The sequence below is a fragment of the Sceloporus undulatus genome, chromosome 7 (assembly GCF_019175285.1).
Source record: "Sceloporus undulatus isolate JIND9_A2432 ecotype Alabama chromosome 7, SceUnd_v1.1, whole genome shotgun sequence".
NCBI lineage: Eukaryota > Metazoa > Chordata > Lepidosauria > Squamata > Phrynosomatidae > Sceloporus > Sceloporus undulatus.
This window is the reverse complement of record NC_056528.1, coordinates 28672993-28699044: the sequence shown is the minus strand read 5'-3', so window position 1 is coordinate 28699044 and position 26052 is coordinate 28672993. Positions and strand designations below refer to the sequence as shown.

Sequence of the window (26052 nt, the reverse complement as noted above, 5' to 3'; positions counted from 1 at the left end):
ACGTACCCATTCCCACGGGAGGGGAGAAGATTCTCTTCCGCGCATGCGCGACGCAAAGTTCTATCGCAGCGTTTCCCTTCCTCCTCAAAAACGGCCTCTTTTTTTTCCCCAGCTGTTCCCGCGCGTGCGCAGTGACCGTTCCTTTTCCCTCACGCTCCGGAAAAGAAGACTAAGAAGCCGAAGAGCGTCTTCCGCGCATGCGCAGTAGTGTCGTTTTCCCCCATCTTTTTTTTTTGGAGGCCTTCCCGCCATTTTGTCTGAGGCAAAAACGGCGAAGAAGAAGAAGCAGCAGCAGCAGCAGAATAGATATATATTCTCTCCTTTATTACTAGAGCGGCTTTTCCTTCCGCACCGTCGGCGCTCCTCATGAGAGGGAAAGGCCAGGTCTGAGGCGAGGAAGGAAGGAAGAGGGATGGCGGCCCAAAGTGAGGCGACACCGGGCACCGAAGGCCCCGACGAAGCCTCCTCCTCCTCGGCCCCTTCCCCGGCAGCGGCGGCGGCGGCGGCGACGGTTGCAGCGGGGACCCGGCGCCTCTCGGAGCTCCGCGTCATCGACCTCCGCGCGGAACTCAAGCGCCGCAACCTCGACTCCGGCGGCAACAAGAGCGTCCTCCTCGAAAGACTCAGAGCCGTCAGTCCCTCTCTCTCTCTCTCTTCATCTGAGTTTGCATCCGCACTGGAGTTATAACCCGCTTTGGTAGCGCGTTAACTCGTTGTCTGGCTCATGGCTATGGAATTCTGGGAGTTGGAGTTTGTTGTGGGGCCCAACTCCAACTCCCAGAATTCCATAGCCATGAGCCAGACAAAGAGTTAAAGCGGGTTATAAAACACACTGCAGAAGTAATCCAGTTTGAGACCGCTTGAACTGCCCTGGCACCACAGCTCTCTGACAGAGAAGGCAGCTAAATGTCCCACGAAACTACATTTCCCAGAATTCCTGGCATTGATCCAGGGCGGTTCAAGCGGTCTCAAACTGGATTGTTTCCGCAGCGTGTTTTGGACCATGAATAGTACAGTACGCTTCTCCCTCCCTATTCTCTAGGGTTAGGGGCACAGGACTCCCATGAATATGGAGAAGCAGCCAAGGACGCCTCTCTAGGAATCTCTAAGTCCTCCAGGGCAACTCTATGGTCAATGTCTGACAGACTCTGACCATAGAGTTGCCCTGGTGGAGCTACAAAGGCCTAGTAGAGTGTCCTCTCTAGGTCCTCCAGGGCAACTCTATGGTCAACAGACACTGACCATAGAGTTGCACTGGAGGAGCTATAAAAGCCTAGTAGAGTGTCCTCTCTAGGAATCTCTAGGTCTTTCAGTGCAACCTTTAGTTAAAGTTGACCATAGGGTTGCACTGGAGGACCTAGAGATTCCTAGAGAGGACATATTGATCGAATCTGTGAACCATCAAATCCACAAATATGGAGGAATGAGTGTCTATATACATTGGGCCTCTCCTACAGAGCGTGAAAGACGTACAGAAGTCAGGGAAGAAGTCTTTGTGAAGAAACTCACGGTTGATGCTTTTTTAAACAGGCGATCGAGGAAGAAGGTGGGAATCCTGACGAAATCCCAGTGGCTTCGGAGACCGCTTCCAAGAGAACCCCCAAAAGAACCGTGAAAGGTACAAAAGCAGCGTTGCTTCTAGGCTGCGGACATTTTGTCCCCTCTTTTCCAGAGATCATTTCTCTCGCACATAAATAACATTTCAGGCCTGATTTCTGGAATAAGCATCCAGGGTCTTTTTATTCCTTACCGTTAGGGCGAAAACCAGAGGAGGAAGGCGGAGACGACAACGGTTTGGAGGAGAATTCGAGAGATGAACAGGTAAGAAGAGTGTGGGAAATGTGATTTAATAACAATAATAATAATAATAATTATTATTATTAGCCCACCTCTCCCTGCGGATCAAGGTGGGTTACAATAAAAGATAATACAACACATAGTGCAATAAATCATAAAATTTCACAATCCCCCAATATAAAATATAACGCTTAATTACACATTTAAAAAAACAAATTACAGATTCAAGTTAAAATTAATTAAAACAAAAGATAGACAGATAGTAAAAACAGCTGTGGGCAGATGGGGTTATCTTTTACTTTGGGAGGTCAGTCTGAAGATTGAGTATTTAAAAGCTCTGTCTCAAGCCACAGGGATGATTCCGGTTGTCCATTTTGCCCACATTACAGGAGGATGTTGAGGCGAGTTCGGACAACTTGCAGGATTTCGACATGATGGATATTAGCGTCTTGGACGAAGCCGAAATAGACAACTCCAGCGCCGTCGACGGCGGAGAGGACTACAGTTCTGAAAACATCCTAGACTCTGATAAAGACAACATCGACGTTGAAATGAAAGAGCCTCCAGAGCAGCTGATGGAGAGCGAGGTAAGGAAATGGTGCTTTGCTTCTCTGCGACATATAACTGCTTCAACATTTATGTGGCTGTTCCTGTTAAAGTCGCAACATTTAGAGTCATCGCTGCCTGTCCTGCCCAGGCTGGGTTTCATATTGGTTTTCTGGCCAGAGGTGTTATGGGATATCTGTGCTCTGCTTCTGCCAAGGCCAGAAGAGGAACAATTAGCAGTCAAGTGTCAGCGCTATCCAGAAAAGCAGCCTCTTTGGATGAAAAACAGTAAAGCAGTTCAGGGCACACATGATTGCAGAAACAAGGTCTTAGCAGACATCCAGGTGTCGGTGAGACAGGTTCATCCCAGTAGCAAGTGAGATCAAGGAATTGGATTGCAAGAGGTTGAGCTAAGGACTTGTATTGTTTTAGTAGACCATCCTAAGGGCTGATTCAGCCTGTTCTCTCACACTGAGGTGGCACTGCTTAGTCCAGACTTCCATGCCCAGTTCCCAAGGAACCCTATTACTTTGGACCTTGATGGGAACAGTCTGCAGCTTCTGGCCGCTATATTCTTTGGGATTAGAAGGTGCTTTAGAGTTTGCAAGCAAGGCACCTGTCATATATTCACCAGGGACCCCTTCCATTAGTATTCTAGGGCATCTTTTGTAAAGGAGACCCAGCCTCATCTCTTGGGATGCTGGGGGTGTTCTTGGATTATCTGTCATTCAAGAAGGTCTCATCGTTTGCCAAGTCTGGACCAAGCATGATAACATTCCTGTTTTAGCTGCATGTTTCCTCATTGTTCAAGAGGGGGAAAAAGTTGCTTTTCTGTGAAGTTGGTGTACCTTGTATTTTCATTCACTCTCTCAGGAGAATGGTGATGAACCTGATGACCAGCTAGAAGCTGCCTCACCCGGTTTAGGTGCAGCGAAGGTAATGGCACTGGTCTCCTCCTGGGTTTGGGTCGTAATCTACAGCAAGGTCTGGACAGGTTTGGTATTTGCCAGAAGCCTTAAAAATGCAAAAATCAGATCCAGGTGCAAAAGTTATTCACACAGGAGATCTATGAGCCCATCCCAAACCTAAGAAAATGTGCACAGGAGCTGAGCTCTCAGTCCTTTAGTAAAGAATGTTTGCTCTTGTTTCTCTAAGTCTTTCCCAACGTAGCTATTTGGGAAACATTGGGCTGCAATTCACAAAATACCTCAGCCAGCATAACTTGTAGTCCAGCATATCTGGAAGGTAGCAACCTGGGGAGCACTACCCTTAGCTTTCTTCATTTCTGCAGCCTAATCCAGTGGCCTTATGTCGTCCTTATAACACTATATTCCATTTTAACTGCTATGGAAACATCCTGTGGGATCCTGAGATTTGCACTCTATGGAGGGGCATTTATAATTCAACCAGAGAACCTTTGGCCTCACTAATACAGACCCCAGAATTGCACAAGAAGTTTCAATGGCAGCCGAAGGGGAATATAGCACTATAACAATGTTAGAGTGATGAAATGTTGCAGCTAGTCTTAAACAGTTCAGAACCCGAGGTTCTTTCCCCTTCTACAAAGCACCCAGAAACCCACCAGCATACCCCATTCTCTCTTCTGCCTGTTCATTTCTAGAGCCCTGTAGTGTGGCTGTGTTTAACAGGCGTTGCCTTGTCTCCTGGCTGTCTCACAAACTGATACAAGAGATCTTTAGCACACACAGGAGTATGGAAAAACACGGAGCACCTTTGCTGCTCATTCCTGTTTCCTTGGTTATTGGCTTTTGTGTAGAGAGTAACTGAAGAGCCTAACAGTTCTCCTTACAGCTGGCACCTAGTAGGGGTTGTTTTGCTCGCTGCAGCCGCCATCTCGGCCTCCTTGGGAGTTCTGTCTTGGAGATAAACCCCGTTGTGAAATACAGTGTTCAAACACAGATGCTCACCCTCACAATCACTTCTTTACCAAGTTGTATTTTCAAACCCTTTTCAGCCCAACCTCACTGTTGTTTCCTAGGCAGATGCATCTCCAATCCAGGGAGTAGTCAGCCCCCATTGCTGGACTTCCCTGTCTGCATCTCTGCAGACTCTCAACCTGGCAAAATAGGCTCATTTTGGCAAACATTCAAAGGGTTTTGGTTTTAATACTGCTGTTGCCGCTAGATTGGGGGCTCTCTGGTATTTTACTGGTACAGGGTACTTCTTTTGACTGTAATTTTGATTGCTAGCAGCCTTGGATGAATATGCCTCTAGTACAGCAGTTCTCAACCTCAGGGTCACGACCCCTTTTGGGGTCAAATGATCCTTTCACAGGGGGCATCTAAGACTATCGGAAAGCACATATTTCTGATGGTCTTAGGAACCGAGACGAAAATAATTTTATGGTTGGGGGTCACCACAACATGAGGAACTGTATTAAAGAGTCGCGGCATTAGGAAGGCTGAGAACCACTGCTCTAGAAGGTTGTAAGACCGTACTGGAGGAGTGTATGGCATTGCATTACCTGGATGGAGGAGCTTATTTGGCCCTTTAACCTTCATTTGCCTTCTCCCCTGCATTTGCAGCAAAGCATAACCTCACTGATCCTACCTTTAAGAAGCAATCGACCAGTTCATTTCAGATTTGAAAGAGTGGCTCATCCCAAACACAGTTCTGAGAATCCTCTGTGCTGGAAGTCCTTGCTCTCTGTCCCATTGTGGTTAGAGGAGCATTTGGTGGGAATCTTGGCGATCAGTCCCAGGCCATAGACATCTTGCAATAGGAGACCAAGGCTAGCTTTGACTCTGGTGTCTTTCTCCAAGGAAGCAAAGACGTTTTTATTGAGACAGGCTATCGACCGGGTTTATTTAATCACATAAATGGGTCTGATTTGTTTTAATGGTTTGTTTTAATCGGATTGCTTCTAATGTTTTTTGGATTCTGTTTGACCTGTTTGTAGTGGGAAACAGGGTTATGCATTCAGCAAATAGAATTGGATACAGCCAGAATGTCTTATAGCAAAGGTGGAGTGTGTTGTGAAAGTTGTAAGAGACTTAATGCCAAAGCTGTGTTCTCTTAAGCATCAGCAGCAGACTCATGTAAATGAAATGGCAACAGGTCCTGTATCCTCTGTAACAAACAAGGCAGATTGCTTGTACGGGTCCCTTGATACAGCTCCTTTGGTTAAGTGCTAGTTATAAGGGGCAGGGCAAAAAAGCCCACGTTTAACTACTCTGGATCTTAATTAGAGCTTTGGCAGGTATAGCCCCATACATTTTGAAATGCCCTCTATACCCGACTATAAGTCGACCTCATGTATAAGTCGAGGGCAGGTTTTGGGGCCAGAATTATGGATTGTGATATGACCCCATGGATAAGTGGAGGGTAAAACTTAGTGACATGAAACGAAAGATCTAAAGAGTGAAGCAAAGGAAAATGATGCCAAAAAACTTATAAAATTCAAGCAGGTATCATGTTAATAGAGAGAGTATAAGGAAGGTCAATGCTTCCAGGTGGATTAAACTCTTGCCTTTCTTCAGGGGATGGTTATACATTATATGAGTTGAAGTACAGTACTTACATTGACCCATGGATAAGTCGACTCGGGTTTTTGGAGTCAATTTGTTGACTAAAATTTCTAGACTTATACATGATCATATACAGTACATATAGTATGTACTGTAACTTCCACTGTGACTTGGAAACATCTGCTTATTAATAGCCTTTAAGTGAAAGGGTGAAAGGAGAAATCTTAAAGGGCATTTAAACATTAGGTGCTGCTCTTGGGAATTTGAAACTCCTCTGAACAGTTTTGGTGTTGCAGAGACCACCTGGCCTCACCACTTTCTCATACCAGAACTGCCAGGGATGAATGCTACAGCAGGCCTGACAGGCAGCTGTCCCTTGCTCAGGGCAGTTTGTTCTCTTGTCAGAACATTTCCTATCACTGGGAAGATGTTCTTAATATGTCATCAACAATTTTCCACCAGTTGTTCCTCAGTCTCTCATGACAGCCCTTGTTGCGATTGAAACCTCATGAACAAGCCCATTAAATGCCTCCACTTTAAAAGGGAAAAAAAACCCAGCAAGCTTCAAAATTAAAGTGAAAATATGTTCTTTATTTATTCAATTCAATTATTATCCCTATCTCTGATCTTTACTTTGTGTGTTCCTTAGGCAGAGATATGTACCCATGTTTTCTCTGCAGTTTTACAATTGCATTGAGGGAGTCGGAGCTGCTAAGGCCAAGTCTGACCTAGACTTTCCTATTCAGAATGATAGAATAATTGGTTATGCAGCTGAAATACCTCTCCCGAGGCTTAGTTCCTGGCTTCAGGCTAATAGAGGCTGGCATTTTTGATAAGACCTCCTGTCCCTTCAGTTGAGAGATTTACTCCAGCCTTAGTGTCTATAGTAGTTTAATGTGGAAGGCAATACAGCTGAACTCACCGAGACTCACATCTGAATAATATTCATTGTAGCAAACTATCTTTGCCCCAATTAACATTTTTTCCCCTTCATTTTTGCTACAGGATTTGGAAGAGCAGCACTCAGAGCCAGGTACTTCTCAATTGATTTCTTCTACGTCTTTTTCTTTAAGTCGGTTGGAGGTAAAGGCCCAGGATGTAACCTTACAAGATCTCTTTTATTTTAATTGTGTAGTGGACAAATCCATATCTTTGCAAAGTTCGTAATGGTTTGTTAACCCAGCTCTGAGAAGTAATGCCTGTCGTTTAGCAAGTGCTTTTTCAGACCTGAGAAGGGTTTTTTTCTTCTTTTAAATTAACTTCAAAAATGCACTAGAAGAAATGTTATTGAAAAGGAAAAAAAAAAAGTTCTACCCAAAGAACAGATTGTAATATTTATGATTGCTTGAGCAGGTAGAGTAGTGGAGGCACCTTAAAAGGTTGTCGTAGACAAATGCAAAGTTTTAAGTGAGTTACGGCATAACAGAAGAAGGAAGACAAGAGGTTCTGCGTGGAAATATCATATAAAGCTAATTGCTTTCTTGGACTCACATTTCATACACCATCCGAAGACATCCCAATTCTCATGTTGGACTGCCCTGCTTTAAACAAAAAAAGAACAAAATTCAGAGTTTGAAATGGAATTTTGTGTTCTTTGATTCATTCCGTTTAAGTCTCTTGGAATTTGGGAAGAATAAAATCTCTTGAAGACCGATCAAGAACAAGCCAGAAAAGTTGTCGTTAAACTAGTAGGGTCATATCTTTTCTTCGTAACTTATGGTCTTGCTATATAGTAAACCATGTCTTAATTAGATTTAGGTATATGAATGTGGTGTAGCCGAGGGGTTTTCCAGTCTCTGTGTAGAATTAGCCGTTCTTTCGGTGTTAGTGTGGCAGCCATGCCCGATCCGCATTTGTCTTTGCTGTGTTTCCCTGGTGATTAAACCTTGTGCCATTCTATTCCTGTTAAATCCATAGAAAATGAGAAAATGCTCGACATTTTGGGTGACACTTGTAAATCTGAGCCCCTTAAAGAAGACCCTCCTGAAGCGGAGCAGGCGCAAGAAAGGAATGACCCGTTGGCGGGCAAAAAGGCATCCGAGGAAGAGGAAGAAGATGCGCTTGGCGGCGCCTCCACCGCTCAGCCGGAAGAAGAAGAGGCTTTAGATTCGGAGAGCCAGTCAGGCCAAGAAGCCGAGAAAGAAGAGGAGGAAGCCAAGCACTTAGTTGTAGCGAAAGGGGAGCTGAGCGGACAGAGAGTTGAGGAAGCCAAAGTGGACTCTGACTCTTTAGCGGTAGAGAGCAGGAGTGGAGGTGGAGGTGGTGAAGGAGGAGGAGGAGGAGGAGGTGAGAGTAGCAGAGGAGCCCAGACTCTGGAAGCCAGTAGTGAGGAAACCGCGGAGACGGACGCAGGGCCCCAGGTGCTTAGCCCAGAGGCCGAGAAGATGGAAGCCAAGGCTAAATGTGAGGAAGAGTCCTCTGCCACTAAAGAGTCCTCTGCCAAAGAGGCTGGTGATCAGAACACGAGGTTTGTTTTTTCTCCGTTTTAGACCAGATGCTGTCTTAAAAAAAAACTCATTGGTAGAGATTGGGTCAATGTGTTTCTTCAGATTGGCCTGCAAGACTCCTGAAATTGTTACCTTGTCTTTAAAAAAAAGTCTTCTAGGTTTTGTTTTATTTTCGCTCCTCCATAAAAGAAAACCCCCACAGAATGGTTTGATTTCTTTTTCCTTCCCCCCCCCCCCCCCCTAACCTTCAGAGGTTGTTGATCTTTAATCTTTGCCTTTTTAATTGTCGGCAGGGTGTTCTGTCTTTAAGGTTGACCCCCCTGAGCCCACTGCATATTTTAATTAAAACAATTCTCTTAGCTTTCCATGCAAAAATATATTTTACAATCATACACGCACACAAACACACACACACACACAAAGTATTTTGACAACTCATTATGGTAGGTATTGTAGTCTTGTTTCCTTTATGAATTTAAAGCCAGTTTGTTGCCTTTTTGTGTTCTGATTAGTTTTTGCTTTTCTATTTTTCCCCCCTTTTTCTGTCCTTAGTTCTGATGAGACTCGAGATGCAAAACTGGCTTCAAAAGAGGAGAAAGGTATGTGCATTTAACATGTTATTTCCATGGAGCCTTTTCTGGCTTTTGCTTTATATCTCTTAAAATATTTGGACAAGGGGTACCTTTTGTTAAAAATAGTATGGCCACATTCAGTGACACTCTCTCGCCTCAGAGGAAGGCAAAGGCAACCCCCATCTGAATAAAATCTTCCCAAGAAAAACCTGTTGGTAGGCTCACCATAAGCAGACAATGACTTGACGGCACCCACCCACAACTTTGTGTTAGTTGGCAATCTCCCATTCAAGTACTTACCAGGGATTGCCAAGGTTGGAGATATTAGTTGCCTTTAGCCGCCTCGATCTCATTGGAGAGGCGGGGTATAAATATTACTACTACTATTATTATTATTATTATTATTATTATTATTATTATTATTATTATGGACTTCTGTTCCTCATTACAAGATGATAAAGAAATCCTTTTTATACTGGTCAAAGACCGAATAAATTTTATTACATTATTACTGAAATCCTTTTGGCTGCCTAAGGGCATTGGATTGAAACTAAAAGTCCCATCTTCTAGGCAAATTCAAAGAATCACTCTGCTGTTGAATATCATATGTCTTGACTGTGATTGTGCCTTTAAAAATTCTGTTGATGCTTGTGTTGAGTTGTTTCCAGCCTCAAGAGGGGTGGCTTTACTTTCTTATCTCTTCTGTTTTCAAATGAAGGGACAGATTCTCTGTACTTGATTGTCTATATAGATTCCAGGTCTCCACCCCCTGACCAAATTTGTACCCATAACCAGAGTTTCTGTGAGGTGGAACATAATCCGGCAGGGACAGTCAATCCTGACCAATTAAAAGTGAAACAGCGGGGCCATTGTACCCATATATGGAATTTAGATTATGATACTTCCTACTAAATTAGACCCGTTTCACAAAAATGTCCCCAAAGCCACTGAATGTTGAACCAATGCATTAGCCATCCCAGTGATGTTTTGTGTGTATCCAGAAACTAAACTGTCAGCCTTCACTGATGAGTCAAAATATGAATTGTTGGCTTTTATCAGCAGATGCCTTGATGGTCAGTGGTCTTCACTGGCCAAGGCCTGTGACTCCAAAATACATCTGGGGTCACACTCTCAGATGGTTGCTGTAATGTATACATTTTGCTAGAGAGAAGTCCCCTTCTACCTGTGGACAGCCTCTTCAGTAGGAGACTAGACAGCCTTCTCATCTCATACGTTGATAATAACCGCTTCTTGTTTCCAACTAGGTCGCAGTACTAGTAGTACCAGTAGTACCAGTACTGGTAGGAACTTCTGGGTGAGCGGTCTTGCTTCCACCACCCGAGCAACTGACTTGAAGACCCTCTTTAGCAAATACGGAAAAGTAAGATGGTGTCGATTAACTAATTAAGACTTGTGAAAAAGCTTGGATGTGCCGCAGCCAGCATTTGGGAAACTTACTGGGTCCATACCCCCTCCGGTCTTGGGATGTTCATTGTTAAGCACTTTTTTTCACACCAAAATTCAACACGGGGATGTTTGCAACACTTTGGGTGGGTTGTTTCAGGTCCAGAGCTGGCATTTAAGTAAAAAAGCAAACTGAGTAATTTACTTCTTGATCAAACAAAGGACTTGTCTGAGCATTGTAGCCTTAAATAGTGAGGATGGGGAGACATGGCAAAATGATGCCCTGCTGATAGAGGACATTCTTAATTAGGAAAAACATGGGGGTCCTAGAGGCCTCTAAATGGCATGGCAGGGGACACATGAAACCCATAGGCCCCACTCTTCCCCACCCCTTCCAAAAAGAGATAAGTGTGACCTACAACAATGTGTGTGTCAACATGTTTTTAAGGTATTTGTAAAGGTATGGAATTTAGGGGTAGCAGTTGCTGTACAGTGTCAAGTATCCATGTTTGTTTGTTTTTAAATGCTTATAGTAATTCTCCTTAATGTATTTTATATGTTCTGTCCTTATGATGTATCCTTGGTGAAGGGATTACAGTCTTTTCCAAAATATGTTGAACATTTTAATAAATGCTGGTCTAGTCTAGTAAAACGATCCTGATGGCAGCCTTAAACAACTTAGGACCTGAAAAATACTCTTTTTTTTTAAAGTAGATATTTATATGATTTTGATTTGGTTCTAAAGGCCTAAATCCATTATTAGAGTAGACCTGTTGAGTCAGTGAAGTTTACATAGGTGTTAATTCATTGAATCTATTTCGATTGGGACTAGCAATCGGATCCAGGTTGCCATGTTCACTGCTTTGTGATTTATTTTAAGACTTTATTTATTTGTTTATTTATATGGCAGCATACATGTTGCTGTACAAGTAAAACAACAACAGAAGTTGGACATTGCTGAAGATGTAGAGTCTAATACACACTCACACGGAGAAAAGGAGTAATGTGAATATAAAACTGTACAATACGGTCTGTGTATATTAATTGACGGTGTTACTTTTCTCTGCCTTCCAAGGTGGTTGGTGCAAAAGTGGTGACCAATGCTCGCAGCCCAGGCTCGCGATGTTACGGATTTGTGACGATGTCCACGGCTGAAGAAGCCACAAAGTGCATTGCCCATTGCCACAAAACAGAATTACATGGGAAAATAATATCTGTTGAAAGGGTAAGTCACAGTTCTGTTTGTTTACGTGCCTTTCTTCCTCTGTACAAACAAAACAAAATCCTGCTACTTTTTTATCTAATGATACACATCATTTCAGGCAAAAAACGAACCAGCTACAAAGAAGCTTATGGATAAAAAGGACAGTGAAGTGAAGAATGAAGGTTCACCTGGCGAGAGGTGAGGTTCAGCAATCTTTTTTGTTATCTGCAAAAGGTCTTTTCTTCTTTGACATTTTCAAATATAAATGTGCATCCCTCCAAAACTCTTAAAAGCTATTGGTAAATACAGTTTGGAAGAGGCAGATGCATCAATTGTAAAAAAAAAAAAAATCTGGTTTGGTCCCAATTTAGTACTTCTTAGATTAAATCAGTTTTTCCCAACTTGGCACCCTCTAAATTTACAGCTCAATTCATGACTCAAAGAGGGGCTGCTTCATTGGCCTGTTTTTTTCTCTGTCCAACCTGAACTCCGATGTTTGTGCAGATCTAGCAGTGTAAAAAAGAGCGAGAAGTCTGACCAAAAAGAGGATGCTAAGAAATCAGAAGAAAAAGATGGAAAGGGGAAAGAGGAGCAAAAATCTGGATCAGCAGATCAGTCCAAGGCTGCAAAATCAGGTAATCTGCAGTTCTTTTTCATGAGGCGGGGAATGTGAGTGCTTTGTGACAGTTCAGGTCTTCACCTAGGTTTATGTCGAATGTCTTAATCCCCAAACACCACCACCTTTGCTCTTCTGCAGGAAGCAAAGGAACAGAAAGGACTGTGGTCATGGATAAATCTAAGGGGGAGCCTGTTATTAGCGTGAAGACAACAACTAGATCAAAAGAGAGAGTAAGTGAAATGCTGACATTTCTTGATGAGTGCTGTTTAATTGTTAGAAAGGTTATTTTTCCAGCATCAGTATAAGTTCTATGAGGCTTCAGTTGGGTAGGAATGGTGGGAGATGTAGTAAAACACTTCTGGAGGTGCACCCAATTAATGAAGACTGTCTTAGTAGATCTCAGGCTGTAGAAAGGGCAGCAGTAAGCCTACATTTCTTCTCCCTCAGTCCCTTTTCCTGATCTTTGCCAGAAAACACCTCTGCTTACCAATGGCTGTCCTGTTGCCTTAATTCTTTAACTCCACAGAAGAGTTGCTTCACATAGCAGTAGTCCTCTGCTGTGTTTACCTTGTGGAAGCTTGCTTGGAGGGCTGGGCTTTGGTGTAAAAGACTCTGAAATAAGCCATCAGATATTGCTGCTTTGGGAACAGAGAAGAAGTGGACAACTTGCAGTCTTAAACCCTGTTTTCATGGGAAGTTTTTAGAAAAGAGTGACCCCAAACTAAACCCCTGGTCTTTTGAAATTTAGGCCGTTGCACACATCCACTAGTAGAATTCAAAAACCTAGCCACATTAGTCTGGAAAATCAGTGTGCAAAGAGATCTTGTAGCACCTTTGAGATTAACTGAAAGAAAGAGGAAGAGGAAACAGACTCAAGTCCATGAAAGCTCATGCTTCTAGCTTCTTCCTTTCATTTAGTCTCAAAAGGTGCTATGAGTTCCCTTTGCTCACATCCATGGTTCTCAAAAATGGGAATTGGGAAGGTGAATGGGAAAGGCAGTTGTGTTGGCAGTTGAGGCGGCTTGTTTTGTTCTCCAGGTGTTTTCTGAAATGAGATTCTCTCATAGCTTCATATAATTAGCTTTTTTCTTTTTTCCATATGAAATTTAGAGTGTCAAGAGCCAAGATCGCAAATCAGAGAGCCGAGAAAAGAGCCGAGAGAGGCAAGGGAGCGTGCCTGCCAGCAAAGCGAAAGACAAACGACTGAGTGAGGAACAACACCGGTATGTTCAATATACCAAAGTAGCTCACATGTTGCCTGGTAAATTTCTTTCCCTCTTCAGCCATAGAATCACAGGCAGAAAGGGACCACAGAAGCCATGTAGTCCAACCTTCTGTTCCCACACAAGCCAATCAGTGGCAAAGCCAAACTATAAGGAGAGAAGTACATCACCAGCCTCCTTTTTACATTCTCTAGCAACCAGTTTCACAAGTGTCTTGCTTCCAGTACTGGAAATGATACGCAGCCAGCCTGATCAGTAGCCATGAGTGGCTCCACTTCCACAAATTTATTGGTATACTTTCAAACTATGGTGACCCTATCTTGGGGTTTTCTTAACAAGAGTTCTTCAGAAGCTGTTTGCCATTTTTATCCTTTGAGGCTGAGAGAGAGTGACTTGTCGAAGGTTGCCCAATGGGTTTACATAACTGATTATGGATTCCAGCCCTGATCTCCCAGAACCCTAGTCCAGCACTCAAACCACTACACCATGCTGGCTCTCACTGGCAAGATTTATTCAGATGAAGTTTGCCATTGATCTCCTCTGAGGCTGAGAGGATGTGACTTGCTCAGTGTCATCCATGGATTTTCATGGCTAAGCAGAGATTCAAGCCCTGGTCTCCCAGAGGTCCAACACTCCATCTAGAAGTGACTTATGGCCCTATTCACTAGGTTTTTTGGCCATTGTTTCTTCAGAGTAGGTCTCCTATGTCCTTCCTCTGACGCTGAGAGAATATGTGACAGTGGGCAAGTCACATACTATTAGCCTTGAGGAAGGCAATGGCAAACCACCTCTGAACAAATCTTGCCAAGAAAGCCCCATGATAGGTTCACCTTACAGTCGTCATAAGTCAAAAATGACTTGGAGAAACACAACAACAACAGAATTGCTGCACATTGGCCCCAGCAGTAACCAGGCAGTTTAATGTGAGTTTGGTCAGCACCATAGGTCTTAACTCATTTTTTAAAAAATCTGTTACCTGAAGAAGTGCCCGTGATCGTCGGGATAGACAGCAGCGCTTGCAAGCCATCTGGGAGCAAGAGGAGAGGGAGCGGCTAGAGATTGCCCGGGAAAAGCTGGAGTTTGAACGGGTGCGCCTGGAGCGGGAGCGGCTGGAGAGGGAGCGCCTGGAGAGAGAACGCATGCACATCGAACGCGAGAGGAGGCGGGAGCAGGAGCGCATCCAGCGCGAGCGAGATGAACTGCGGCGGCAGCACGAGCAGCTCCGCTACGAACAGGAGAGGCGCACGGCCCTGCGGAGGCCATACGACCTGGATGGGAGGTGAGTGCCAGTTTGTAGCTATGTATCCAGGAATAAACATTGGGAATTATTGAGAGGGAAAAACAAATCTTTTACTGTCTCTGTATAAGTACAGTCAGCTCACCAAAGCTATGGATTCTTTATTCATCCATCCATGGTTTGAAAGTACAGAATTTCCAAAAAGCAAAACATGATTTTGCCATTTGATATAAAAGACACCATTTTACATCTCTAATGTATATAATGGGACTTGCGCATCCACAGATTTTACTATACACAGGGAAACATGGAACCAAACCCTGGCAGATACAAAGGGCCCAGTATACCTTGTGTTTCCAGAACAGTGCGTCTTCTTTATGGCGAAGTTACACAAATCTCTGCTGAAAATGGCACAGCAGTTTAGGTATAATCTCTCTGCCCCACACAAAAGACAATATTCTGGTTCTCTGTTGTAGTTTTATGTTAGGAAGCTGCCTCACAGGAGGTGGAAACGCTTGTCCATTTCACATTGTAGGTTTTCCCCCCCCTTTCCTTATATATAGGTTTGTTCTTTTTCTCTAGAAGTGGTGGAGAGAGGCTGCCAAAATCCTTGTAAGACCCCCTTTAAGCACTGTTTTTGATCCACAGCTAATAACCAGGATGGTGTTTACCTAACTAAAGCCGCTAGCTCCTGTTTGTTTAAGGATCAAATTACACTTTTAACATTGCATAGTCAGATTGAATCACATATTACAATTAATAGATAAATACATAAATCATTTATTGCTTAGTCCAAAGACCATTGCAAAGAAAATATCCACACTTTCAAACAGCTGCAAGAACATAAAATTAAATAAAGCTTACAGGAAGCTTCTGTTATAAAACAAGTTGTGTTACAGCAACAAAAAAAGAGTAATATCTAATGTTTAGTGTTGTAACAAAAGCATTTTATACACTCATATCTTTCAAGTTTTTATGACAGCTAACCAAGATGCTCTCTGGGAACCCTTTCACATCCCAGTATTTTGTTTTCTTCAGGAAAGACTCTAAATAACTTTCTCTAATATCAGTAAATATCCTCCACTCAAATATATAATGGTTCAAATAATCCTCCAGAGCTGGCTTTCGACAGACACTGCCTCTCTTGAACTGGCATACCCTAAAATCTTCCCCATTTTATCATGGTGTTCATTTGTTCAAAACATTAGCATGTAAGGGCTTCACATGATTTCATCGGCAGGGATAGTGTCATCATCTGTGGGATGAAATATGTGTATCCCTGTGGTTGCTCTCTTGCCTTTTTCTTTTCACTCTATTTTTCATTCCTTTCTTCTTTTTTCAGCTGAAACAATTTTTGATTTGTTTTGTTTCTTTCCTTGAGGTCTTCGTTTTGGGTTGCAAGTGCAGCAGTAGAAAAGGCAATGAGGGAAGAAATGTTTTGTCTTGATCGATTCTTGCCCTTCTCTTTACAGGAGGGATGACCCATTCTGGCCAGAGGCAAAACGGATGGCGATGGATGACCGCCACCGCTCAGATTTTAACCGCCAGGATCGATTCCATGACTTTGATCACAGAGATCGTGGACGGTACCAAGATCATGCCCTGGACAGGTGAGCCAAGCGGACTCAATATCTTTGGGTAGTTTTGCAGTAGACAAAATAGGCTATGGGTGTCTCTGTCCTTGTCTCTAACCAAGAAGTGTGTACCATGTGCAGAAACTGATTATATGTATTCCTTTAGACTGTGTGTGTGTACATGTACCATGGAATAGTTCGTGAATCTAACCAGATGTGTACTGTTTTTTCCAGGAGAGAAGGCTCACGAGGAATTATGGGAGAGCGAGGCACACCGGTGAGCTACTTTCATTTATGCCTTCAATGGCGCTTGAAGCGAATGCTGCTTCCTTCCTAAGACGATGGGTCCATTTTGTAAATAAAAGGGAGATGTCTGTTTTTAATAGCAAAGTGTGGCATTCCAACAGCATTTGGAGCACTGCATTTTGCCTGCCCTGGAGCAGAGGGACAAGTCAGAGTTGACAGCTTTTCATTCAGATACACTAGCTATAAAGAGGAGTGGGCCGACTATGCAGGAGGCAGAGGGCATTTGTCCATTCTGTGCCCACCTGCCAGGCTGCATCAGTGTTTTTTGGAGCACCTGAAGTGATGCAGCCACCATTTTGGCCGATTTTAAAAGATATTTATTTTGTGGGGAGGTTTTGGAGGATCAGGAGAAGCACACCACTGTGATTTGGGGGGGGGATTGTCAAGGGTACTTGGAGGGGTTTCATGGCCTGCACTTGGGGGTCTCAAGGGCTGTAAGTGGCCAATGTCCCTCCCTTTACCCTCCCCTGCTCTACTATTTGTGGATACGAACTATTCTCTTTCTTCAAGAAATGTTCATTTTCCACTGAGGGCAAAGGTAATACATGTGAAACAGGCTTGCCTGCATTTTGGCAATATTTGATAGCAGCCTCAGTTGAACAGACTTGGTACAGGAGGAAGAAGTCCCTCAGATTGCCAGCTTCTGTGCTGTGTTTGTAGGCCCCTTTATCAGGGGCCAATATTTAAAGGTTTACTGTGGTCTTAGATACTTCACCACTTCTTGTGGTAGAGGACCTGCAGGATCGAGTCTTCTTCTATATAGTCCCTCCAAAGAGAGAGAAAACTCCCAAAGTGCCCATCACTCGGTCCTCCAAGTTTGCTTTTTAAATCTTACTTCATAGCTTATCTAGCCTGTTAAACAAATGCCTGTCTCCTCTTCCAGCACTATGCAGACGAACGCCACCGGGGCCTAGATCGCGACTTGCGGGATGGCTGGGGCAGCTATGGTTCTGACAGGCGCATGAGTGAAGGGCGGGGAATAATTCCGCCATCCCGGTGAGTATGCAGCTATTGAGGAAATTAGCCCATACCAGTAGAGAAATCTTGATACCACTTCATTACAAATAGAGTCCCTCTATTCCAAAAGGATCCTGGGATAGAGAAAGGCACATAATAAGGTTTTAAAGGCCTAAGACACTGTGCCAGTATTGAAACTCAGTTCTTAAACCACAGTATTTCTTGTAAGACAAAACACAGTAAATGTTTTACATCTAGGGCTGCCCTTCAGGCAAACCTAGTTTACAGGTAGGTGATCGTATATGTCTTGTTTTAATCCCTGAAATTTTTAAAGCGTATTTTCACCTGTTCTTCCGTTGTGAAAGGGCTCTCCAAGCCCCTTACAGTATAGTAAATGAAAACAAGCTTGTATGTTTAAAATATACAGAATGGAAAGGAAAATAGGGTGGAGGTAGAGAGTATGCAACCAGAGAACAGGAGCTAGCTGGTCTTGGAAAAGATCAAAATAGGATTTTTCCTACATTTTATCCCTGGCAGAATACCTGTTGTCAGGGAATAATTGAGGGAGGAGAGAGGAGAGTATTTAATAATGAATAATAGAGACTTGCTGTTTTATCAGCATTCGGGTTTTGCCTGTCTCTACAGATGGGTAATGGCTTCATCTGTAACTTGTTGCTTGTTTTTTCAGGGACGGACGTGACTGGAGGGATCACACTAGAAAATTTGAAGGTCACCCAGACCGCTCCTGGCAAGGCAGTGATGACGGGGGAGCCATGGGACGGGATCACGAGCGATGGCGAGGTGACGTATTCAAACTACGTGCTGTTTTGTTCTGCTTTTCTTGAGGAGACTTACATAGAGCAGGCATAATGCATAAGACAGGTGCAGGCTAGGTCCTCAAGCTTTACAGTCTTAAAAAAGACTATGAGATAACACTAGAGATGGGGCAGAAGGGAGAGTGCTCTTCCAGATGTTGTAAGACATCAGCCCTAACCAATTAACCCAATGTTGAAGAATGCTGGGAGTTGCCATCCAGTAACAGCTGTCCATCCCTGCACAAGAGAATGGGAGTGTAGAGGAATAGTAGAAGAGAGAAATCAGCTGAGCAGTAGCTCAATGCAGAGGTGAGAGTATCAATTTTTCAAAATACGAATTCTGCCATCCAAATGAAATTTTATTTTAGTCCCCAAATTTCTAGCATTCCAGAGAGTGAGACACTCAGTAGTCCACATTTAGAGTTATTATGTATGATGTGTTTGTTGTATTGCCTGCCCAAGCTGTTTTAACTTGTTATAATGATGGAGATGTGGAGATTAGAGATCAAATTTGATCTGAGGAGGCAGAATTATTATTGGGAGGGGAGGACTAATGCCCTCACACACACCCTCCATTGCGGCTCCTGTGTGTGGATGTGTTACTTGGCTTTCTCTTCCTGAGGAAACAGAAATCCGCCATGGGATTTCCAGCATAGCTTTGAACAAATCATTGGCTCAGCCCCAGTTCCCGACTGTTGAAATAGAAACATCCCACAACTGCCCAACAGGAGTATTGTTTCCTTGCACCTTTTTGCATCCATTTCTACTTTCCTTCCAAAGCTTTGTGTATCCTTTCCAGTATTGTTGGGAGGATGTCACTGTTTGCAGAGCAGCTCGGGTTTGTAGACAGAGTATACACACTCTTAAAATGTTCCATCTTTTTTCCAGGTGGGGGAAGAGGAAGACGTGGCCGCATAATGCCACGAGGTGGAATGTCTGGGTGAGAAAGAAGCCCCCCTCAATTCAGAATTACTGTAGCTGTTGCTCATTCTGCATTGTCCCAAATCCATTTTGCCCACCTCCCTTGTTCATCCCCTCCCAATTTAAGGAAATGCTTACCAAATCTTATCTTTAGTTCTGCTGTCACGATTACTACTTTTGTGTTGCTCATTTACCATTGAGGCAAAGTGACGCTCGGAGATTGGAAGCCTTCTTCACAGTTTTAATTTTTGTGTCATAGCTGAGCCTAGCCTTGACAGACCTCCTTGTTGTCATTCATAGCTGGCAAGGGACAGCCTGCAGATCCTCCAAAACAACCCGCTGTATTTTACCAACAATTTCTCTTTAAGCCCTGCGGTTTCCTCCCAAAAATCCCAAATAAACAAGAAGGCGGTTAACACTTGCCATCCTTGTTTAAAAATGCAAAGAGATTTTGTAGACAGCTGTATCTTTGAATTGTACCATCTTAAAAGATGATGATTTTGGATTATGTAGGAAGGGTTCTCTACCTTTGTAAAAACTTACCTTCGGCCTCTCACATTGGATTTCACAAAAATGGGAAGCAAGTACAGATTGTCAAGTGTTGCTGGGCTGAAATGTTTAGATTTGAAGCATAGGGATTTGGTCGGAAGGTAGACTGGGGAACGTTTATCCTTTCTGGACCAGCAAGACTGAATTCACAGATCTCAAAAATGTATCGGGGTTGAAAAGCAGTAGTGATCCATTGTGGTTGGTTCCGTATGAACCTGCCATGATGGATCTTCTGAGGAGGCCCTCTCTCTTCTAGCACTATCCTTATAGGTACTCTGATAGGAACATAGTAGACATGCCATTCTGGGTGGCTTCTCCCAAGTTGTGGGAGTCTTTCCAAAGGAGTTAAGTTGTCTGTCCACCTTTTTATTCCAGCGGCCTTTGAGAATAGTTTTTATTTGAGAATAGGCTTTATTTAATTTACTAGACTTTTAATTGTTGGGGGCTTTTGGATGCTTAAAATGCTTTGAGTCCTAAATGGGGAAAGGTAGGATATAGAATCATAGAGTTGTAAGAGACCCCAGGGGGCATCCAGTCCAACCCGATTCTGCCATGCACAATCAAAACACCCCCACCAGATAACCATCTCACCTCTGTTTAAACACTAGTACTAATAATAATGGTGGTGATGATGATAATACTAGTGTAGGATGAGCCAGTGGGATGTCGTGGTTTGCGTGTTGGGCTAGGACTGTGGGAGACTAGGGTTCGAATCCCCACTCAGCCATAGCACTGGGATACCATGGGCAAGTCCCACTCTCGGCCACACAGGACCCTCTGATAAAAACCTTGCCAGGACAACTCAGCGGTAGAGTCACCATGGGTCAGAAATGCTTGAAGGTGTGCAACAACAAAAAAGTAGTATACACATTACTTAGTAGTACAGTGGTCCCTCCACATTCGCTGGGGTTTGGGGTGAAGGACCCCTTTGCATGTGGAAAACTTGCAAATAAAAAAACCCACTCTTCTTTTTACATGAGAGAACAGCTCTCTAGGAATCTCCAGGTCCTCCACTGTAAGTCTGTGATCAACATCTGCCACAATTGGATCAGAGGGTCGTGCTGGAGGAACTTAGGAACTTCTAGGTTCTCCAGCACAACTCTATGTCAACCTCCAACACAATTGCACTGGAGGACTTAGAGATTCCTAGAGAGAACATATTGAACAGAAGCACAAATAATTGAATCCTCAGAAGTCAGAACCGCAGCTGTGGAGGGATGACTAGTCTGTTGAGGTCTCCTCCTTCCTGGTGTCTCCCTAGATTTTTCTTTTGAAGCCCAATTTGAGGACCCCTTGTAGCTTTTGAGTCCGTCCGGGGAAAACAAGGCGATGCCAAGCACCCAACGAAGCCTTTCTCTTTGTGGGGCTTTTTCTAGGCGGGGAGGATTCCTGGCAAGCAGTCCGCAGGGCCAGCCATCACACGGAGGGGAGGCACGGGGAGAAGGCTTCTCGGGACAAGACCGGGGAAACCGGCCCACTGACCCTCGATTCAGCCGCCGCTATTGAATGTTTTAATCGTTTGTTTCGTTCCGTTTTGTTTTTTTAAACCTGTACAAATGGCAACAGAAAGGAGAAGGAAACCCAAGGAACACACTACTTAACTCAGTGCACCACTGACTGTGACTTTTTTGCGTTTTAGCGTCATTGTTTTACTTCATAATAGCTCAATCTGTGAAACCATTTGGGGTTTTTGTTGGGTTTTTTTGTATTGTGTTCCTGTATTTGTGCTGCCTTTTCCCTGGCCACATTCATTCCTTTCCCCCGTTTAAAATAAAATGTGTTTCTTTTACGAGGCATTCCATTTTCTATAAATAAACAGTTTACAGCCACCTGGCTTGATTTTCAGATATTGTATTTTCTTGGCTGGGTTGGGGCTGCTCTTGGCAAGGAAAGCGAAACACGTCATATATTGGGTTTTCCAGAGACAGAACCCTCTTTTTGCCTCCTTTTCCTCTGGTCCTCAATTTCGGCAGAGTAGTTGGGAGAAAGATATTACAGGAAAAGGCCTGCTTATTCTAAAGTAGTGCTCCCCAAACTGTGCTCTTTAAGGGATTTTGGACTTCAGCTCCCAGAATCCCAGACTATTAGCCAACATGGCTGAGGCTTCTGGGAGCTGAAGTCCAAAATCTCTTAAAGGGTACAGTTTGGGGACCACTGCTCTAAAGAAATGTTCTGTGTTGTGTGAATTTTCACCTCTTGGTGTTGGGATACCTATGATCTTTGCACTTCAAACACTCCTATGGATGGGACATTTTCCGTCCTGGAGTTAAAAAATGGAATTGGGGAAGCGGGGTCTTTTATTTTTAATCGAAGTGAATTTTAGTTTTAAAAAATAGAAATAGATCTATGCCTCCTTTGCTCCTAAGAGATACGGACAAATGAAGGAATCTTTGCACTTCTACCTTGGACATTTCATGGAGGCAATTGATGGTACCATTTGGGTTCAACTTTGTGGATCCCTTCCCTACTTCTGCCCAAACCAGAATGGGATCCATTGAGACCAGACAAACATCTGTTTGTGAGTAGCTAGACAACTGTTTTAGCCAAGTTATGTTGCTGGCCTTAATCTGAAACTACTCTGTAACTTGTAACACAGCTAAGCATGCCTGAAAGAGGTGCCTTCATGTCAGAGAGATCCTGGTGGTCAGAATAAACCCATCCTTTAAACGTACTCCTCTTCCATAGTCCTTTTGCGAGCCTTTTGCTCGGTCGCAATTCCCCCGTAGGATGTGCGTGAAACAGTGCCTGTCGAGACCAGAAGCGCAAAGGGGAATGCAAACCAATGGGTGGTGGCAGCTAAATGGATGGTCTCAAGAAGTCTCATTCCTACTGAGGCAAAGAAGCTGTGACAGTAACACAAAAGTCTTCAGAGAGGGTTAGAATCATAGAGTTGGAAGGACCCCAAGGGCTATCCAGTCCAACTCCATTCTGCCATGCATGAGTATATACAGTAATTGCCGTACGAATTATATAAATTCAATCTAGATGATGAGGAAAGTCCGAAATAAAGATTCCCCATACTTGGATTGGTCATTAATCGGAATGGAGATTGCAGTCAAGAAATAAGAATAAGGCTAGGAATGGGGAAGGCAGCCATGAAGGAATGGGGCAAGATCTTGAAATGTAAAGATATAACACTGAACACCAAAGTTAAGCCATGGTATTCCCCCTCGCAATAGGGGAGCTGGACAGTGAAGAAAATCAGCTCATTGGAGATGTGAGGCTCGAGAAGAGTGCAGAGGATACCATTCTGCCATGCAGGAACTCACAATCAAAGTCTCCATTAGATGGACATCCAGCCTCTGTTTAAAGACCTCTGAAGAAGGAGACTCCATTACAGTACTCTCCAAGGGAGTATGTTCCACTGTCCAACAGCCCTTATTGTCAGGAAGTTCCTCCTAATGTTGAGGTGGAATCTTTTCCTGGTGTTTGCATCCATTGTTCCATGTTCTAGTCTCTGGAGCAGCAGAAAACAAGTTTGCTCCCTCCTCAATATGACATCCCTTCAAATATTTGAACAGGGCTATCGTATCACCTCTTAACCTTCTCTTCTCCAGGCTAAACATCCCCAGCTCCCTAAGTCTCTCCACATAGGTTCATGGTTTCCAGACCCTTCACCGTTTTAGTCGCTCTCCTTTAGACACGCTCCAGTTTCTCCACATCCTTTTTGAATTGTGGTGCCCAGAACTGGACACAATATTCCAGGTGGGGCCTGACCAGAGCAGAATAGAGTGGCACCATTACTTCCCTTGATCTAAACACTATATTGATGCAGCCTAAAATAGCATTGGCCTTTTTACTGTTGACTCATGTTCAACTTGTGGTCTATGACTCCTAGATTCCTTTCACATGTCATCTTGTCAAGCCAGGTGTCTCCCATTCTATATACAGTATATGCATTTCATTTTTGCTACCTAAGTGCAGTACCTTACATTTCTCTGTGTTGAAATTCATTTTGTTAGCTTTGGCCCAGCTTTCTAGTCTATTAAGGTCATTTTTAATTTTGATCCTCTCCTCTGGGGTATTAGCTACTCTTCCTAATTTGGTGTCATCTGCAAAGTTGATCAGCATGCCCTCTATTCCTTCATCCAAGTCATTGATAAAGACGTTGAATAGCCCTGGGCCCAGGACAGAACCCTGTGGCATCCCGCTGGTCACCTTTCTCCATGATGAAGAAGAGTAGCCATCGTTGAGCATCTTTTGGGTTCGGCCCGCATGGGGAGCTCACAGAAGAACCACTTGCACTCAGCATCCCCATGATCTGTTAAGATAAAGTTGCAGGAGAGGCCACTCCCCAGTTGGGGGCAACAGAAGTCAGCAGGATTTGATGATGGCTGTCAAAATGGCGCAGTGGATCCAAACGGCAGGAAAAGAGATTCCGCCTCAACTTTACTGACAGTAAGAGCTGTTTGATGGTGGAAGACGCTGCTGCCTTGGATGGTTGTGGAGCCTCCAGAGGTCTTTTAAACAGGCTGGATACCCATCTTTTGGGGGTGAATTAGAATCCTAGAGTTGAAAGAGACCTCAAGGGTCATCCAGTCCTACCCCTTGATGGTGTCTTCCTGCATGACAGAACGGATGGCCCTTGAGGTCTCTTCCAACTCTAGGATTTTATGGCTCCTTCTTGTTGTTATCCAAGTCCATCTCGACACATGGCGACCCTGTAGATGAGACATCTCCAAGACTCCCTATGCTCCACTGCTCTGCTCAGCTCCTGCAAATCCATAGCCATGACCTCCTTAATAGAGTCCATCCATCTTCCTTAGTAGTTGTTCCAAGTCTGTCACGGTGTACCACAGGGTTAAGCACACTCAGCTGTTTGGATAACTTGCACGGACAGGTGAGGCAAGGCTTCAGGTTAAAACGATTGTAGTTTGGACATGCACCGTAGTCTGGATCTATTTGTTTTGTGTTCTCTATAACCACCCCAAGCACATTGGAGAAGAAGGCAAGTCAAACACACAACTGTTTGCCCCCAGCGTCAGCCAACATTTGGCAAAGAGAAGAAGTCTTCCTCCTGCTGTCCTCCTGCCAACGTCCATCTTGTAATGCCACAGCTCTCCATGCCCACGGATTCAACGTTCCAAAATAAATGTCAAAACCTTGATTTTGCTATTTTATATAAGGGACACACCATTCTGCTCTGCCATTGCATTTAATGGGGCTTGAGCATCCACGGATTTTAGTATCCGATTCAATTTACTCTTTCTTTACACTCAATAGACCAGCGAGACAAGCTATATTAAAACCATAAAAAATAGCAAGGTTACATAAAAGATACAGGGGTTTACATAAATTAAATTACCAGTTGGGTTACACTAGTTATTTTGTGGTTTTTTGGGCTCAGTGGCCATGTTTCAGAAGAGTTTATTCCTGACGTTTCACCAACACTGTGGTTGGCATCTCAGAGATGTCACAGATGCTGGTGAAACGTCAGGAAGAAACTCTTCTGACATGGCACGTATCCCAAAAAACCCACAAAAAAGGATGGATGCCGGCCATGAAAGCCTTCGGTTCACATGGCTTACAATACTTTCTGAGCACAGGTTTAGGGATCCACGGGGGTCCTGGACCCAAATCTTGACAGATACTAAGATCCCACTGTTATATGGTTACCAAGAAGACGGCCACAGGTTATGAATGGGCAAAAGTGGAAAGCTAGGAGAGACTGCAGCAGTTGGCTTTTGCCAGAGCCTACTGGGAAGGGCTAAATTCACCCCTCCTTCTTTGTCACTGAATGTAAATCACTTTTGCAATTTGCAATCTCTCATATATATAGATATCATATATAAAGATACTGGATATAAGAGAGAGAGAGAGAGAGAGAGAGGAGAGAGATGTGTGTGTTAATACATAGAAAATGCTATGAACTGTTGTGGCCAAGTTGCATTTACTCTCTCTCTCATATATATAATGTGTGTGGTGTGTGTTATAATACACACATTACACATACATTTACTCTCGCTCATTAATGTGTGTGTTGTGTATATCATATAATAAATCATAGAAATATTCTATGAACTGTGATGTCAAGTTGCATTTTACCGCATATATATATAATATATATATTAATGAAGTGTGTGTATATATATCATATAAATATATTTGCTGAACTGTTGTGCCAAGTTGGATTACTCTCATATATATATATATAATAAATATAGAGAGAGAGAGAGAGAGAGAGGTGGGTGTATATATATATATATATGTGTATATATATTTTTATATATATATAATTTATATATATAGGCATAAGAATATTTTATGAACTGTTGTGCCAAGTTGGATTTACGCTCTCTCATCTATATATTATCTTATATCTAATAAGTATATAGTCGTGTGTGTGTGTGTGGTGTGTTAACTTCTATGAATTGTTATGCCAAGTGCATTTAC

General features: G+C 43.4%; 1 protein-coding gene across 2 annotated transcripts; it reads left to right on the top strand.

The window, feature by feature from the left end:
- The first annotated feature begins 120 nt into the window (after positions 1 to 120).
- LOC121936817 (scaffold attachment factor B1-like) lies at positions 121 to 21504 on the top strand. 2 transcript variants are annotated; one of them, XM_042479457.1, is made up of 21 exons: positions 121 to 631; positions 1531 to 1618; positions 1757 to 1821; positions 2187 to 2384; positions 3217 to 3279; positions 6837 to 6864; positions 7749 to 8298; positions 8831 to 8877; positions 10116 to 10231; positions 11330 to 11479; positions 11577 to 11656; positions 11963 to 12093; positions 12216 to 12307; positions 13188 to 13300; positions 14283 to 14579; positions 16010 to 16147; positions 16346 to 16388; positions 17301 to 17413; positions 18063 to 18175; positions 19078 to 19129; positions 21036 to 21504. In XM_042479457.1, the coding sequence occupies exons 1-21, from the start codon at positions 413 to 415 to the stop codon at positions 21163 to 21165; spliced, it is 2826 nt and encodes a 941-aa protein (XP_042335391.1). In that variant the 5' UTR covers positions 121 to 412; the 3' UTR covers positions 21166 to 21504. The 2 variants fall into 2 exon arrangements, with proteins under 2 accessions (XP_042335391.1, XP_042335392.1); XM_042479458.1 differs by lacking the exon at positions 3217 to 3279 and having other exon boundaries at positions 130 to 631.
- The last annotated feature ends 4548 nt before the right edge of the window (positions 21505 to 26052 follow it).

Excerpts from the sequence above, each read along its gene's own strand:
- LOC121936817 (XM_042479457.1), top strand. The coding sequence starts at position 413 with ATGGCGGCCCAAAGTGAGGCGACACCGGGCACCGAAGGCCCCGACGAA. Across the intron at positions 2,385-3,216 it reads AGCAGCTGATGGAGAGCGAG|GAGAATGGTGATGAACCTGA; the intron begins GTAAGGAAATGG and ends TCACTCTCTCAG. Across the intron at positions 6,865-7,748 it reads AGAGCAGCACTCAGAGCCAG|AAAATGAGAAAATGCTCGAC; the intron begins GTACTTCTCAAT and ends TTAAATCCATAG.